The sequence below is a fragment of the Acanthopagrus latus genome, chromosome 13 (assembly GCF_904848185.1).
Source record: "Acanthopagrus latus isolate v.2019 chromosome 13, fAcaLat1.1, whole genome shotgun sequence".
NCBI classification, from domain to species: domain Eukaryota; kingdom Metazoa; phylum Chordata; class Actinopteri; order Spariformes; family Sparidae; genus Acanthopagrus; species Acanthopagrus latus.
The window spans coordinates 19,228,567-19,245,194 of record NC_051051.1 but is presented as its reverse complement, the minus strand read 5'-3'; the positions used below and the strand labels follow the sequence as shown (position 1 = coordinate 19,245,194).

Below are 16,628 nucleotides of genomic sequence, written 5' to 3'. Positions count from 1 at the left end.
CACATTTATTTTTGTGTCACTTCCTGTTTTTAGGTAAGAAGAGTAAAAAAAATGATATATTGTGCAATCCTTGATTGTGTTGGGAAAGGCTCATGTTGTGGCAGTGTAAGTTTGTCAGTAAATGTGTCTCTTGGCCATTTTCAGCTCAGTTAGGTGTTTTTGATAGTCAGTTGGGTGTTTCTGATAGTCATCCACAAGCTTCTGTGCTTCTGGTAAACCTCTGGCTGAATTTTTGACCACTCCTCTTGACGATCAATCAGTGAAGTTCAACTAAATTTGTTAGCTTCCTGAAACAGTCTTGTTTCATCAGCGCAGTTGGCATGTTCTCTTTGGGGTTCAAGTCAAGAAAGGCTATTCCAAAACCTCAATTCTAGCCTGATTTAGCCATTCTATTACCACTTCTGATGTGTGTTTGGGATCACTGTCCTGTTGGAACACCCACCTGTACCCAAGACCCAATCTTCTGCTGATTACTTAAAGTTTTCCTGAAGAAGTTGGAGAAAATCCAGGTGTGTTTGGAATCATTGTTGGAACACCCACCTGCACTCATCACCCAATCTTCTGGCTGATTTTAGGTTTGCCTGAAGAATTATGTTTCTGACTCTGACATGATATGCAACTGCATTTACAGTATTAGTAGAAACTGCAGAAAATGACACACATTACAAGGAGCGAGGAGCTGACAGAAAAACACTCAAGATTAACATGCATGAACTCAGAAGTAACACTCTCCAGCAGTTAATGGCATCACAATTTTAACGACCGGGAAATAAGCTTCATTAAAACCACATTCATTTGTTGACAGGATGGCTGTAAATGTTTTCATACTATTCTGGGTATTGAAGCTCACTAACAATTTGTTGATCAATAGAATTTACTTGCAGTATGGTCCTTATGCTGAAACCACTGGTCTAGCGCTCTGTTTTGCGTTTGTTCAGAATTAATGCTATTTTTTCACTGCATATGAATTACAAATGACAACATAAGCCTAAAGAATCATACAGCACTGTGTGCACACTTGACACAAACCACCCACCAAAACACTGTGACGTACCAAGTACACCGCCATGGCAAGAACACTCCCTGATGAGGGGACAGTGTACCCTGCCACCCTGCAAAAACTGCTCAGGAATGGCCAAAGGAATATGACAAAGGGCTGAAGGCACTGACTTGGCCTACAAATTGCCCAGCTCCCAGTGCAGTCGAGCATCCATTGGACGTCTCTCAAGAAATCCGATCCATGGAGGCCTACCCTTGCTAGTTACAGAAATCAAAGGATCTGCCACCCTGGCGCCAAACACAACAGGACAACCCGTGGAGGTTCTGTTTCCATGCCTTGACGGGTCAAAGCCAAGTCAGATCCATGGTGGCGCCTCCTTCGTTTGGACATTGGGACATCTCATGAATGCTCGATTGGATAGGGATGTGGGAGTTGGGAGACCAGGTAGATGCTATGAGGTCTTTGTTATGATCATACGGCAATTCCTGAGCAGTTTTTGTGGTGTGGCAGGGAGCATTGTCCTATATGATAAGGCCACTGTCATTAGAGTGCACTGATGCCATTTGGGCGGGGTATTTGAATCAGAATCTCAATCAGAAATCCTTAAATGTCCTGCAGACAGGGAAATTTGTTGGTCTGCAATTGTGCAGGGGTGGGTGCTGTAATGAGGTGATCATTATTATTTACTTCAAATGTCAGTGGTTTTAATTATATGACTGACTGGTGGATGTTTCTGTAAATGCGGAAACGTCAAACTGAAAATTGAATCTCACCCCTGCCTTGAATGGTAAGCACTTGTTAATTTTACTGACATGTCAGAATATCAAACCAATGTGTGTGATTTGCAATGAATGCTTTAGGGGACCTCATTGACAAATACCAAACCCTTAGAAACACTTTACCGAGGGCAGATATTGATTGCATCTTGAGATTTCATTTGTGGTTGTTGAAAATTTGTCATTACCAAATGACTAAAACAAAGCCTTTACATAGGCTGCTGATTATGTTTGGCCCAGCTACATTTCTTGGTTTTGAAATTTGGCTCAGATACATTTTGAATTGAATAGAACTGCTTTTTAGAGTCTGGCTCTGTGTTCACATGTCCCTGCTCAGCACTCACAGTTAGGGATGTCCCTAGCCAATCTGCAGGATTGCTATGGGGGCCGATATGGGCATTTTTTCATTGATCACTATCAGCAATTCTGAACCCAAGGCCGATTTTTTTTTTTACGTCACACGTAACGCAGTCCAACGCGACATGTAACTTCTGCAATATGACAGTTTCATGAGGGGGTAACAAAAGAGCTGCATTTAATACTACTCATTTGGTACGATAAAATATTACAGAGATGGTTATTAAATTAATCACTCTGGATAATGAGCCCATCTTCATGGTAGAGGATCGGGATTTTCTTTGTCACCTGGAGTTTTTTAATCCCTGGTATGCCCTATCATCTCAGGATTACATTACATTGATTCCACTTTAGAGTAACAATGTGCGGTGCTATGTGCACAGGTTTCATGGGTCTCACACAGCAGAGCATGTAAAACAGACAATCGAGGAGATGCAACGTGCCATTTTATACGACAATGTAAGGGATATGAAAAAAGCAATAGATGATGTGGAGGTACCAAGTGTGGTACACACACACTGTGTGAGACGCAGCCCACGCTTGGTACCTCCATATCATCTATTGCTGTGCCAGTGTTTTAATAGTGTATGCAGAATAAGAAAGAGCCATATGAAATAATAAAAAAAAACTACTAAGGTACAGCTTGGATGCAGGTAATTATTTCTTTTGCAGCTGTATTATCCAGGAAAATTGTAGTTAAGGCTAAGTATTGGATCGGGACTCGGTATTGGCAGATACTGAATATTAAAGGACTCAGGTTGGGATCTGTGGTAAAAACAACCTGATCTTGACATCCCTAAGTACAGTTATTATTATTATTATTATTATTATTATTATTATTATTATTAGTAGTAGTAGTAGTAGTAGTAGTACTAGTAGTAGTATGATCACAAGAGTGACCATTACTTTACATTATGCTTAAAAGTTTGTTTTGAGGTTACTTACAGTCAGTGCAAATGTCAACTAGTTTTAACATACGTAGGCATGAAGCAACTAAAATGAGCCCTGAAATAATTAGCAATACAAGAGAGCATGAACTGTGCTTAAGCAAGACCTAGAATCCTTGCAAACTCCAGGAGAGATGTTCTGACCTGACCTCTGTCCTTCATACATAGGGATCTTTCAACCTGTGATCAAACATTTCTTAATAACAGTTAATAAAGTGCTCAATGATGTTTTTATTACCATTAATGTTCAGTCTTATTATTGTTTGTTATTTAGTTTTTATCTCCATCAGAAGTCATCTGATTGGCTTCCCTAGCAACTCCAGCCAGCACAAGACCACAAAACAAGTCTTTCAAATTACATGGAAAAATGAGAAACTGTTTAACTTGAGATCATTCACAAAGACACACATTCAGTATTCCACCCTGTGATTGTCACATAGTTCTATTTTAACTTCTCCAACATATGAACTGTAAATCAATTATCACTTGTTTACCCTGGTCACCAGGCGCCAGTAAGCTTATCAATGCTAGCTGCTCTTCCCTTGGCCTTCCATATTCCCAAACATGGTCACTGTGACAGAAATTGACACACAGAGATCAATGAGGAGTGTCATTCTTCAATGATGACGTAAAACCTGCTTCAAGATTGGTTTCCACACGTACAAAGGCATAAAAAAAACTATGAACTATAATAAACAGGGAATGATTGTAATTTACTTGACAAGCAAATTAAAGATAATTAAAGCAAACCTTGTAAAAGATTACATGTGGGAGCTTTTCACGGTTTCCCAATGATGTTTTTTGAAAGGTGAGGAAAGATCCTGTTGGGCTTGTTTCGCACAAGTCTGTATGAATCTGGTTCCTCTGAGGTAAACTGCCATGAATACCACAGAATGAGAATCATCAGGGCAAGACAAGTTGGGACATGATCAGCCTGGCTTTGATGAAATTTCTTTGTGGGCTGAAGGCAGGAATGTTTGCTCCACACAAAGTCGGTTGACGGCTGATGTTTTCCCACCTTAAAAACCAAACCTGCTCAGTGAGCAACCAGATAGCTGATGAATCAGACTGGGCTAAAGGACATACCAGTTAAATGTTTTCATTCACTGTTGATTCAATGACGATTGTGGGACAGCCTTTATTGAGAGATGTAGGAAACCGCATTACATGGAACAATACATTACTGATATTTTTAATTGGCAAACAATCCCATAACTATATTTTAACACGTTTTGCTATGGATGCCTTGAATGGGGTTATTGTTACAACTGTGACCAACATTGAGCAAGACATTTGCTCAATGTGGATGGAGTTAACTTTTGACTCCTACCACTGTGAATGGTGCCACAAAGTTGACAATGAACATAACAAACGTGTTGAATGGAAACAAAGTTTAATCTTAGAAGATCTTAATCAAATACCTGCTTGGATATAAATCGATGAAGTGAGTCGAGTGGTCAAAAACTATTCGAGTAAAAGTACTGTTACTTGTCATAAAATAGTTAGCAGAAGTAAAAGAACACTTCAGAATAACTATTTGAGTCAGTACAAACAAAAGTACTAACTAAAAAAGTTTTTAAAAAAAGAAATGAAAATTCCAGCATACTTTTAGAATACTTTACTTCAGAATAATCCTTCTTTGGAAAAAGTATATGCAAAACAAATTTAAACACAATCTGGTGAAAAATAAGTGATTGGTGAGCCTACGGGTATGCATACACATAGTCACAAAAATCATGAAATTTAGAGGGTCAAACTTAAGGAATTCAACATGATTTTTTTTCTTTTTTTTTTCCGAATAACATCCTTGACACAAACTGGGAAAACGTATGGATTTTGGATAAGTTGGCATGGAATGAACCAATTAGGCTACGGATGTGGTTAAAAAACTTTTTTTCAGTGAATAGGATGATAATGCTGTGTCTGTGTCATGTCATCTTTATATATTAAATACAGCTGTGTTCACTTCTCTACCTAGACCTGAAGACCACCTGTGGTTTAAACATTATATCAGTCATGTCCACATTTGTGTGCATTGGGCACTCACACACCTTTAGTTAGACTATCTACATTTGGGCAGGAACAGTGGCAGTAGTTTTGAAGCATGATATAATGTGTGTAAATATTATCAAACCACAACAGACCCACCCAAGTGTTGTATCGTAGGCAACTGGACTTGTTTCAATTTCTTGAAGAGGCTTCACCTCTCTTCCAAGAGGATTCCTCAGTTCTAACTAACTTGATGTTTTTAAACTCTATGTGGGAGTATGCGTACAGAGTTGTTAGGGCCCCTTGTTGGTATTTGACCCAACCGGCCTTCATGTAGGTTTCTAGAGCTAGGTGAGCCAAGGTGTGAGTGGTCGTTAAGCTGTCTTGGGAGGGAACTCAGGACTGCATTGAAGGTGGGTCTTCTCTGGCCAAGACGTTTACAGTCAGTGCAAGATGAAGCTACATCATTTTACACTTTGTATATGGTGTACATGATAATTACACAAACTAGATGCACAATAGTGCTCTTTCTTGTGGTGATTTCGGAGGAAAGACGCCGCCGCAGCCGTCTGTGTACTTCCGGCTCATGGCCCCGGGGAAAGATCTCGCGCCTGCGCAGAACACAAATCTGATCCGATCTGATAAAGCATATACATGCAGGAGTAATGCAACTATCAATTGAATAATCTGGGTGCTTTAATTTGACTATGAGAAATCTGATCTGGTCCAATTTTAGTCAGACTAAGGTGTATACATGCATCTTAAAGATCCAGTTATAGTCGGACTAACCCAGGAATTTGGTTTTCTTAAGTGTCATGTAAACACATTGTTGTCCTCAAATGAATGATTTTTCTCCTTAAAATGGTAGTGGTCAGCAGAGTCTTAACCTGAGGAGTTGGCCCTCCTGTATTGTGGCACTCATTTATTCAGAGGTTGTTTTGTCTCCCAATGTATAAATCTGTGCAGTCCTGGCTGCACTGAACAGAATAAACTACAGGACTCTGTATATGCCTGGGTGTTTTGTCCTACGATGGACACGTTTCTGCCTCAGTGTGTAGGTAGGTTTAAAATGAACCGGCATATGATGTTTTTTGAAAATCTTCCTGAGTTTCTCAGATGTTCCTGCGACATAGGGAATGACGATGTTGTTACATAAATTTAATACCCCCTTCAATTCAAATCAAGTTTTTAACTTTGTTTACCTATCCAAATGGTTTTTTTTTATATTGTTAAACACAAATCATGAGCAAAATAGCCATCAATGCCATGGCTGAGTATTTCCGCTTTGAACTGCAGTGTACCAAGGATAGTCATAAAAAATAGATTCAGATAACCAGGGCTACATAAGTCACAAACCTGAGGAACCACTGCGGGCAACTGTCCATGGTGTGGCATTCCATCTCATTGACATAACGTTGCTGGGAAATGAGCTGTATTTATAAGAAACCTGCTGTGCAGATGTATCTGTGTTTTGCATTCTGAGCACGTACTTTCAGAAAATGCAGGTACATTCCAGCTGCTGTTGAACAGGGGTGGGGCCAGAAAAGCGTTCGATTTGCATATGAGCGTAACTTTGTGTTGCGCTCCTATTGGCTAATTTTAAGTGCCTCTACTTATATTTTGCCACTCCTTGTTCTTCCCTATCAGGCAGTTTGACACAATCGCACTGACGGCAATGATGGTGTTCATATCAAACAACCCCAGCACTGCGAACTGAGCATCTTAATCAGTGCATTCACATGCACTGTTTCATCGGATTACAGCCATAGTTCGTCTATGCTACTCAGTCAGACAACTGCAATTGTCTGACATATACATGAAGGAGTAATGTGACTATCAATCAAATAATCTAGGTGTTTTGTTCCGACTCTGAGAAATCCGATCCGGTCCGATTTTAGTCAGACTAAGGTGTATACATGTATTTTAAAAATCTGATCATAGTCGGACTAACCTAGTAATTTTGTTTTCTTGAGTGTCATGTAAATGCGCTGAATGTTCGCTTGTTAATGTAAAGTTTATCAAGCGTGTAAGATGTCCAAATAACTTGCACTGAAGAGTCTCTACAACAAAGAAGACCTATTACAAGTTGTGCCAGTGATATGACATGGTATATACTTCCTGTCTCCTAAGTAGGCTTGGTCAGCTCTCTGGCCCACTCCTACTTTGACATTTTCAACACTAACACATTACTGGGGGCTATTAATTGTCCATGCCAAAACTACAAAAGACTATTCACACTCAAAAATGTTATGTTTGCCCCTTCTTTTGCCATTTGTTTTCATGGTATGGTATTCTGTACATCAACACAAGACACAAGCTGAGGTTGAGACCATGTGATCATAGAGTTGATCTCTCCATAGGTCCAGTAAGGAGGGTTCGGTTCACTCACAGAGGCCCCTTCACCAGCACAGTCCCACTTCCTCCGTCACCTCCATGGGCTCCTTGTCCAGGACCCAGTCCTCCATTCTAAGCAGCATGCTCAGTGCCTCCCATTCTTCCCATTCCTCCCATCCCTCCCATCCATCCTTCCCTCAGCAGTACCCTATGACCCAGGGAGATTCCATTCCAAGCATGGGGCCCCGCAGCCCACAGAGTTCTGGTTCCCACCCAGCAGGTGAGTCCTTCAATCCAGGGTCCATTCACCCACCAAGAGGTCATGGCTTCCCTCATGACCCCTATGGCTCCACCCCAAGGATTCACCATCATCATCATCATCAGCAGCAGCAGCAGCAGCAGCAGCAGCAGCAACAGCAGCAGCAGCAGCAGCATCAGTATCAGCTACAACTGCAACAACAGCAGTTCCAAGGACCTCCACCCCCCCAGTCTCAGCCGCCAGTCCAAGCCGGACATTTTCCAAACCCACATGCCTACTCCCACCTGCAGGGTGAACACTTTGCTATGATGACTCGTGCCCACCAGATGGTGGATGTGCTAACGGAAGAGAACAGGATGCTGAGGCAGGAGATTGAAGCCAGCCGCGAGAAAGTCAACAAATTGCACAAGGTAACATCCTCTGCAGGAGAGCTTCAAAGTATTGGTTCAATTTCTAGTCTATTAATACAGTATTGAAATGCCCAGATGAACACTGCAAGGGTTATTGAATGCTATGGTTGTTCTTCCTGTCCATAGCGATCACAAAGAGATCACAAAACCCACAGTTCTTGTTAAGTTAAAAAAGGCACTGTTCATTTGAAGCTAATATGAAACTTAGGCATTCTGAGTTAGAAAAAACTGAAATGGGTATTTTCCAAGCTTTTCAGTATAAAATTCCAATGTAGCACTTCAACGGACTTGGTCTCTTTGCTCAGCACTGGCAGAGGGATATAAACACAATACAAGAATTCTGTACATTTTTTATTAAAGGCTATAAAATTAATAATATATATATATATATAACTGTATAATCAGGAGTTGAAATGTATGGCAAGTCTTGTAAGTGTCTGTATGGCAGCTGTACTTCTATTTACCCACTATTTAATAATTTACATTAAGAGTTGGTCAGCTGGTCCCAGGTCTGCTGTTATTCACTTCTCCACATGACTGTTCGAAGCTGATGCAGGAGGATAGTTTTCAAATCACGCTGACTGCTAATATTTACAGATGAGTTACCAGTGCACAGTGCAATAAGAGTGTCTGTTGTTAAAATGTTAAAACTTAAGTGGTGTGTGGAGATTTATATATATATATGTATATATATATATATATATATATATATATATATATATATATATATATATATATATATATATATATCCTCCTTTGTCTGTTGGCAGTTGGAAACAGAGATTCAGCTAGTGTCAGAGGCCTATGAAAACCTTGCCAAGTCCTCCTCGAAGAGGGAGGCCCTGGAAAAAACCATGAGGAACAAGCTGGAACTAGAGGTGCGCCGTCTGCACGACTTCAACAGGGACCTACGAGGTAAGAAAGCAGACATGTCACACTAGTACAGGTATCACACTCGTATTACAGGTAATAATGAATTCAACATTAAAGCTGTGAGCAGCAATCATCTCAAAAATGTACAGAGATTGTAAAAAGATTCACACACAGAAAGGCCGAAGAGCTTCAGTGTGAAGCATCACAGGTGCTTTCGTTCACCTTAAAAAGTGCAATACACAGCCATTATAAAATAGGATAAGGAGCTACAACAACATAAAAATCAAATCATAATATTTCAGAACTGTAATAGATATCAGAATCAAATCAAACATTTCTCCATTTACTTCCATTGTAATTTTTATTTTTTAAAGATTCAATTTCCAAAATGTTGAATATATAAGTTCAATATATACATATATACATATACACTAATATAGGCCTGAATTAGTAGTTCTGAAGTCATTAAAAGTAATGCAATAAAAAGACTGACTGAAACGAATATTTGCAACATATATTTAGACTCTGGCGGCCACCACAGTTTCGTCAATGTATGGGAAACACTGAATTTTTAAGGTGTGGCGGCTTGTATTTTCCCATGGCGGTGAGCCACAGTCAATTACATGTAGGGGAAACCAGTCAGTCTTTTTATGTTTGAGCTGACTGTTAATTAAAGTTATATAATTAGGGCAAGTAGTGAGGAGAATTTACTAAAGATACAGAATATACAGTATTATATATACACACAGAATATACAGAATATTATGTTGTAGGAGTAGCAAGTATAAGTGAAATTTGTTTAGGGCTGGGACGACGTAATCGACGACATAAATTCGTCGACATGAATAATTTGCGTAGACGCGTCGTCCCAAACAGGAAGTGGTAGTACCTGCGGAGGCTTAGAATACCCCCTTTTACACAGAGACGCTGCATTGATACAGCAGCAGCAGTTCATCAATTCTCCGCCATTGGTCATTCACACTGAGCGAAGCACTGCTGGAGTAAAGACGAACCGCCGTGTAATTCACACAGAAAGCGGTGCTGCGGCTCCTAAAAAGACGTGACGGCACGCGTCATGATGATGACATCGATGTGTTTCCCAGGTGTCCCCCTTGTAAATCTAAACCCGCGGACCATTTATAATGTGTAACATTAAATTAATTATTAGTCGACTAATTGAAAAAATAATTGCTAGATTAATCGTTTGAAAAATAATTGTTTGGGACAGCTCTAGATTTGTTTAAGGTCCGCCAATAGCAGACTTAGTTTACAAAAGCAATTTCTTAGTGAAACTCAGTGAACAGCTGTAGAGTTCAGTGCCATCACACTAAGTCAAAGGTACTCAAATGCAAATCTTAAAGGGCCACAAAGATTTTTTTCAATGATACATACATACATATACATATACATATACATATATATACATATATACATCTATATACACACATATATATACATTTGTGTATATATGTATATTCAAAACGAAATGTCCCTTTCATTCAAAACAACAACAAACATACGAACTAAAATAAAATGTAATTTCCATTTTGACAAATTAAAATAGTTTAATAAAACAGAGTTTCTAAGTCTCTAAGTGAGCGTTGTGTTGCTTTTTGTTGCATTTTGTTGTTGTGTCATAGATGTGACAAGAATCCTGCTTGCAGCTTGATATGACGATTTCAGTCCATTAATTTTTGTTGTTCTTACCTCTTAAGGGTGTCACGATTTTGATTTTAAATCTAAATCGACCAAAATTATGTCACAATCTCGAACTTCAAATTAAAAAATGGAATCGTCACTTCTGCCAGACCCCCATGTCATGTCCGGTCGGCTTGCCAATTGGAAAAAAAACATGCGTTGAAGTGCTGCGAGTCAACCTAGTGTAACTTAGCTACTAGCTATTAGCTACAGCCAGTCAAATGACAGCATGGTGCTACACCATTCCTGTTAGGCTCCCGGACCGTGGTCCGTAAGCACAGGGGAGATGATTTCCTCCAGGGCTGAAGTTTGTGTTTACCTTCAGGGTGAACCACTTTCTGAACCTCTGAACCATGTGTTAAGCTGGGGAGCTTTGCTGTATCGCGAGAAGCCGTTGCCTTTATTCTCAGTCAAACTGCAGCCTATATTGTACACTTTACTGCTGTCACTACTACTGCTCCCTAATGCTCCCTCACTCACGCTCGCCCGCTCACACCTTACGCACCTTAGGCACACACACCTCACGCACCGCCCTAATCCTAAAAGGGGCTACACCACTCTTACAACAATGGCAATTATAGATGCAGGAGACCCATAGACAGAACTTGAGCACCCTCCTCTTCAACTGAGGCAGGTGTGGAAGTATTTTGGATTTCCAGTGAGTTATGTTGACAACGTTCGCGTTGTCAACAAAAAAGCCACAGTTCTGCAAGCTCTGCAGAAACTAGATGGCAGGTTATTTTGTTTAAGTTTCCAATTGACTGAAGATATAAGTTATTGTTACATTATGTTGTTAATGAATGTTTTAAGTTTGACAATGTAGTGTGGTATATTGCAAACAAAGGTCAGATATTATTTTGCTGAAAAGTCTAGTCTAAAAATGGCATAGCAACCTGTGTTTTAAAAAAATAAAATAAAATTGAGAATCAAATCGAACCGTGACCTTAGAATCAAAAATTTAATCGAGTCGAGGCTTTGGAGAATCGTGACACCCCTGTTACCTCTGAACTGTGAGGAAATGTCTCTTCAAAATTCCTATGCTTCGACTCATAATGCTGTTTCAAATTGGAAATCTTCATCATTGCTATAGTCTCTTTCCTGGCATATTAAGCACATGGGTCTTGTGCTGGTTGGAGGGAGAATTTATGCAAATTTTTCAGTCCACTTGAATTGCCGATTTTCACTGTTTGCTTTTCTTTTAGCAGTGAACTTGAAACATGCCATTTTCGTGCAATTTAGGCTCCTACAGCCGCAAAATGTCAATAAGCGAACTGCTCCAAAAATGAAAGTGAAAGTTAAAAATTGCACTCACAGCAGCGAGTGACCCAGCTGTCTGTGTATTGTTGGCATGGAGACAAGTCCCGGTATACACTGCCGACCCAACTAAAACACATGGTGAAGGAATAACAGTTTGGGGGCCACAAATAGGCGGCCGGCGGGCCGGATGCGGCCCGGGGGGCGCCTATTGAGGACCACTGCACTAAGTCTTTGTTTTTGTGTGTTTGTCCTTACAATTGTGTTGTGTATTATTTTAAAGAACGCATGGAGACTGCAAATAAACAGCTCGCTACTAAAGACTGTGAAGGCTCAGAGGACAATCGCAAAACCATCTCCCAGCTGCTTGCACAGAGTGAGTACTACTATTAATAACAACCTTTATAAAGAAATACATTGTGTTTGTGCTTGCAGCCATGTGCTTGTGTGTGTTCAGATAAAGATACACTGCGTGAGAAGGAGAAGCTGGAGATGGAGTTGACTGCACTGCGCTCTACCACAGAAGACCAGAGGAGACACATTGAAATCAGAGACCAGGCGCTCAACAATGCCCAGGCCAAAGTTGTAAAGCTGGAAGAGGAGGTAAGAGCATCATCTGTCATCTTTGAACCCGTCCGTATCCCATAGCTGTACCTAAATGCAAGATCTGTTTTGTGTTTCCACCATAGACAGTGCTCTTTAATGTCGACAAGGTTGGCTTTAAGGTTAACCTCTTTTACTTTTCCAATAACTGGGAGTCTGCTCTCAACCCTTGAGAAGCAGATGTGTTTTTGAAAGTGATTATGCTTTAATATTTCTATTTTGGGTATCTACTTGAATAGCTGTGTGCTTTGATGTTCAAAAACAGTGTTACACTGCATTTATTCTCCCTCTATCTGAGACACAGTTCCTGTCTTTCAAGGCTCCCCTCCCAAAAAGCCAAGTCTGCTCCGATTGGTCAACTCAGTCTGAGCTAGCACCACTCACCCACAGCATTGCTTTCAGCTTCCAGTAAGCTGCAGTTATACACTGAATACCACCACAAGAACTGCATCAAAACCAGAGAGTCAAACTAGCTCAACTAGGGCTGCAGGATAAACACAGAAAAAGCAAAAGGAAGAAATAGTCACTGGCATCAAAACTCATTATATACAACTCATTATGTAGTTGACTTTGAATGAGGTTTAATGTTCCCATAATTTTCTCTTGACTGTCTCTCAGAATAACATTAATTTAATATCACATGGCAAAACATAACAAAACCTAGCTTTCAACTGTCTAAATAACAAGTGATGGCCAGCAACATAAATCTGTAATTGACCAGCTTTCACTGGGGTGGCTGTGGCTCATCTGCCATCAGTCAATATGTGTGAATGGGTGAATGGTAACTCTGGTAGAGCACTTTGAGTGGTCAGTAGACTAGAAAAGCTATAGCTATAGAAATGCATGTGTGTTTACCATTGATAATGCAGCCCATGGTAAAGGTCACATATATAAAGTGAAAAAAAGAGTTTTTCAGTCGTTGTGTGGAAATTTCAGTCATATTTACACCAAAACTAAGGTTAATCCACTGGGTCTGTCATCCTCAGATGGAAGTAGATAAAGACTTTTGGGTTGATTCTTGCAGCCAACACCAGAGCAGCTTTCTGTTCTTAACTTTCAACAAACGTTCAAATGCAGCAATAAAATATCCATCAAAGCTGGGATTTTTCTTGCTGGTACTTTCCACATCTTCTTATAACATGTGTAGACAATGAGTTGGGCTAGATCATCACCTAGGTAAATGGAAGCTGGAAGTGGTGCTGTGACAAATACTGATGTTGCCAAGTTACGGAAGTGACAGCTGGACTAAAAATGAGGCATTGTAGGCAGTGCAGGAGAAGTGTTTTCTCTGGGAGAGAGTAACTCCCTTTTGCGTGGGCTTTTTCACCTTGTAGACCTTTTACATGCACAAAAATGCTTCATAACCCAAAAAGCAATATACGATATATTTTAACTAATCATTCATTTCACCTAGAAACTCCATTCAAACTTTGAAATATTCTACAATTTGTCTACATTTATGATATTATTTATCTTTCACATTCCATTTAAAGATTTTCAAGAATTCAACTTTCTTTGAAACCTAGCCATATTTTAGTTAACATGGAAACTCCATTCAAACTTTGAAATGCAACCCCCAATTATATATTTAAATGTTCCCAATCTTTGAGATTTATTTCACGTTTCAGGCCCATTCAGAATATTTGACCCATTCTTAGTGTAACATCTCTTCATACTCCATCAGTTGCTTTTCATTGACAAATTCAAGCCAGCATTGCAGTTTGGCTCACCATGTATAGTATATTTTGAATCCTTTATGCTCTCCCCACTTTTATGACTCTTACTTACTTACTTACTTACTTAATTTCTTACTCTTCAAACGCAACAATATATTCATATATTCCAGGCATTATTCAAAGTTTTTACAGCCAGCAATACGTATTTGGCGTCAGCTTTTTAACAGCCAGCATTCACAAGCACAAGTTCTACAACCTCTAGTTGATGCGACATTTTTCATTTATATCATTCATGCTTTCAGAAATGTTCAATATTTTCTGCAGTTTTTGGCCCACTGAAATGAATGGATGAATGTAAAAAAAAAATAAGACACATTTTCAGGCTCTCTCAACTCTTTCCTACTCAGTCATGTGTTTAACTAGAAACTCCATTCAATTTAAACTGTGAAATATACCACAATTTGTCTGGTCTGGTTGCAACAATGTGTCACATTTTTGACAGTAAACGCAGAAATATCACAGTCTGCTCATTAGACTCTTCGTCTTTTCGGTCTTCTGATCACCCGCGGCTTACCGTGGTCTTCCAGTTTCCTAGGTGCTGAGGCACGATGTGAGTGATCTCTCTTTACTTCCTTGTAAATGATGCTGATGTTGATGTTGATTCGTGTCATCCTCCCCTCCATGTCCAGACACCTGTCGTTTAGGGTTACCACCTGAGTTTGTAGGCTGGTTTCTGTAAAATGTAATGAAACCACTTCATCCGACCATGGAGATAGTCCATCCTTCATGTCCCTGACGTCCACCTTCATATGGTCGATTTCTGCGCGGTAGTGGCCACGTTGTTTGTAGTGTCTACCTGCATCAATTTTAGCTCTGACTTGAGGGCGTTAATATCCTCTGCACTCTTAAGTTCCTCTCTGATAATTGGAGAGATATCTCACCTTATGGATGACATGTCTGCTTCAATTTTTTGTTCTGTACTTATATTTCTGCAGTTTATCTCCGATTCAGGCTGGTGTCATCTATAGAAGCTGATCTTTGGTACCCCACCAGTGACCTCCTGAATTTCTGAACAGGGCCCATATTCACAAAGACTTTTATCTTAATGTTAGGAGTACTCCTAAATCAGACCAAAAGTTTTTATGTGGGAGTCGTTCCTTAAAAGTAATTCACAAAGCCAGTGAGACTGGCTAGGGCTCCAGTGCGATCGACCTGGGGGATAATGTCAGTAAATTCAAGTTAAAACACAGACTTTGCTTATCCTGTGTGAATGCGCCGCACAAAACACAGACGTGGTGGGATAATTTCTAAATCACTTGAGGTCCCCAGGTAATATTTGTCCCGTGCGAAGTGCTGCATTTTCCCCGTAGCCAAATACCAGAGTGTTGCCAAACATTTTAACTCTGGCATTATTGGATTGTTTCAGTTGGTTGGGGACGTTATTGTATCCCTCACCAACTAAACCACAACTTCAATCCCTTTGTGGTCCGTCCGACATCGTTTTAATAATTTTAGTCATTTAGCGTCTCCAAAACATTCGGCTGTGATTAGGTCTTAGCGAGTTAGGAGTCTTCTGGACCACTTCTAAGGTCTCCCAGACCAGGGTGCTACTTTTAGGCCTAAAATGTTTCGTGAATAATTCTTATTTCTGAAAATAAGGAGTCCTAAAGTTACGACTGACGCGCCCATTATTTTTAGGAGTTGCTCCTAAATTCGCCTGTTAGGAGCTACTTTTAGCCTTTAGATTCTTTGTGAATACATGCCCTGGTTTTCTTTTGGAAGTGGATGTTTTAATTGAGGATTATAACAGGAGTCCTGAGAATGGCGTCCCACTCCATGCTCTGCTCGCTACTGCCCCAGATCTCTGACTTTTTATCAAATATTTTCAGCTTTTTTTGTCATATTTATGATTTATCATCTCATAATAATGACTTTTATCTCATACTTTCGAATTGACTGAACTTATACTGAGGCTCAAACTGAGTATTGTTTGGGAGCTCTTGAAGAGGAGTGATTTATCTGTTGAGAAAAAGAGACACTTTTTTTGGAGTATTTGAACGGTGTGTGGGCTTGGTTGTTGCCTGCTGATTCCTTATTGTTAAAAATAAGGGGCCATCCACTGAAATTTATGGGTCCTTGTGAAAGGTTGACAACTAAACAAAAATTACCCCGGGCACCATCAAACCGCTACAAACTTGTGTCAGAAAAGCGTTTTTCTTGCTTTCTCATCATCTGTAAAAAAAAAAAATTATTGTTAACATTTAGCATTAACAAGTACGATAATAACAAGATGTTTATTTACTTTCCAGTATTGTCTCTGTTGCGGCAGCTTAAAGAGAGAGTTGAGAGTTGATCAGAACAACTAGTTTGACACAATATTTCGTTTCCAGAAGTTCTTTTTTCCTTCCAAGCAAGAGTTGCACATTAGCAGTGCATAGATGATGACCGAAGA

At 39.9% G+C, this 16,628-nt stretch overlaps 1 protein-coding gene across 10 annotated transcripts in view; it reads left to right on the top strand.

Annotated features, from left to right (window-relative positions):
* Positions 1–16,628, top strand: part of amot (angiomotin) — a 51,195-nt gene that overhangs the window by 19,308 nt on the left and 15,259 nt on the right. For all 10 annotated transcript variants that reach the window (XM_037119703.1, XM_037119696.1, XM_037119702.1 and 7 more), the window contains 4 exons: positions 7,430–8,072; positions 8,843–8,987; positions 12,181–12,273; positions 12,355–12,500. In XM_037119703.1, the coding sequence (XP_036975598.1) occupies positions 7,430–8,072; positions 8,843–8,987; positions 12,181–12,273; positions 12,355–12,500 (1,027 nt within the window). The remainder of the gene's footprint in view (positions 1–7,429; positions 8,073–8,842; positions 8,988–12,180; positions 12,274–12,354; positions 12,501–16,628) is intronic.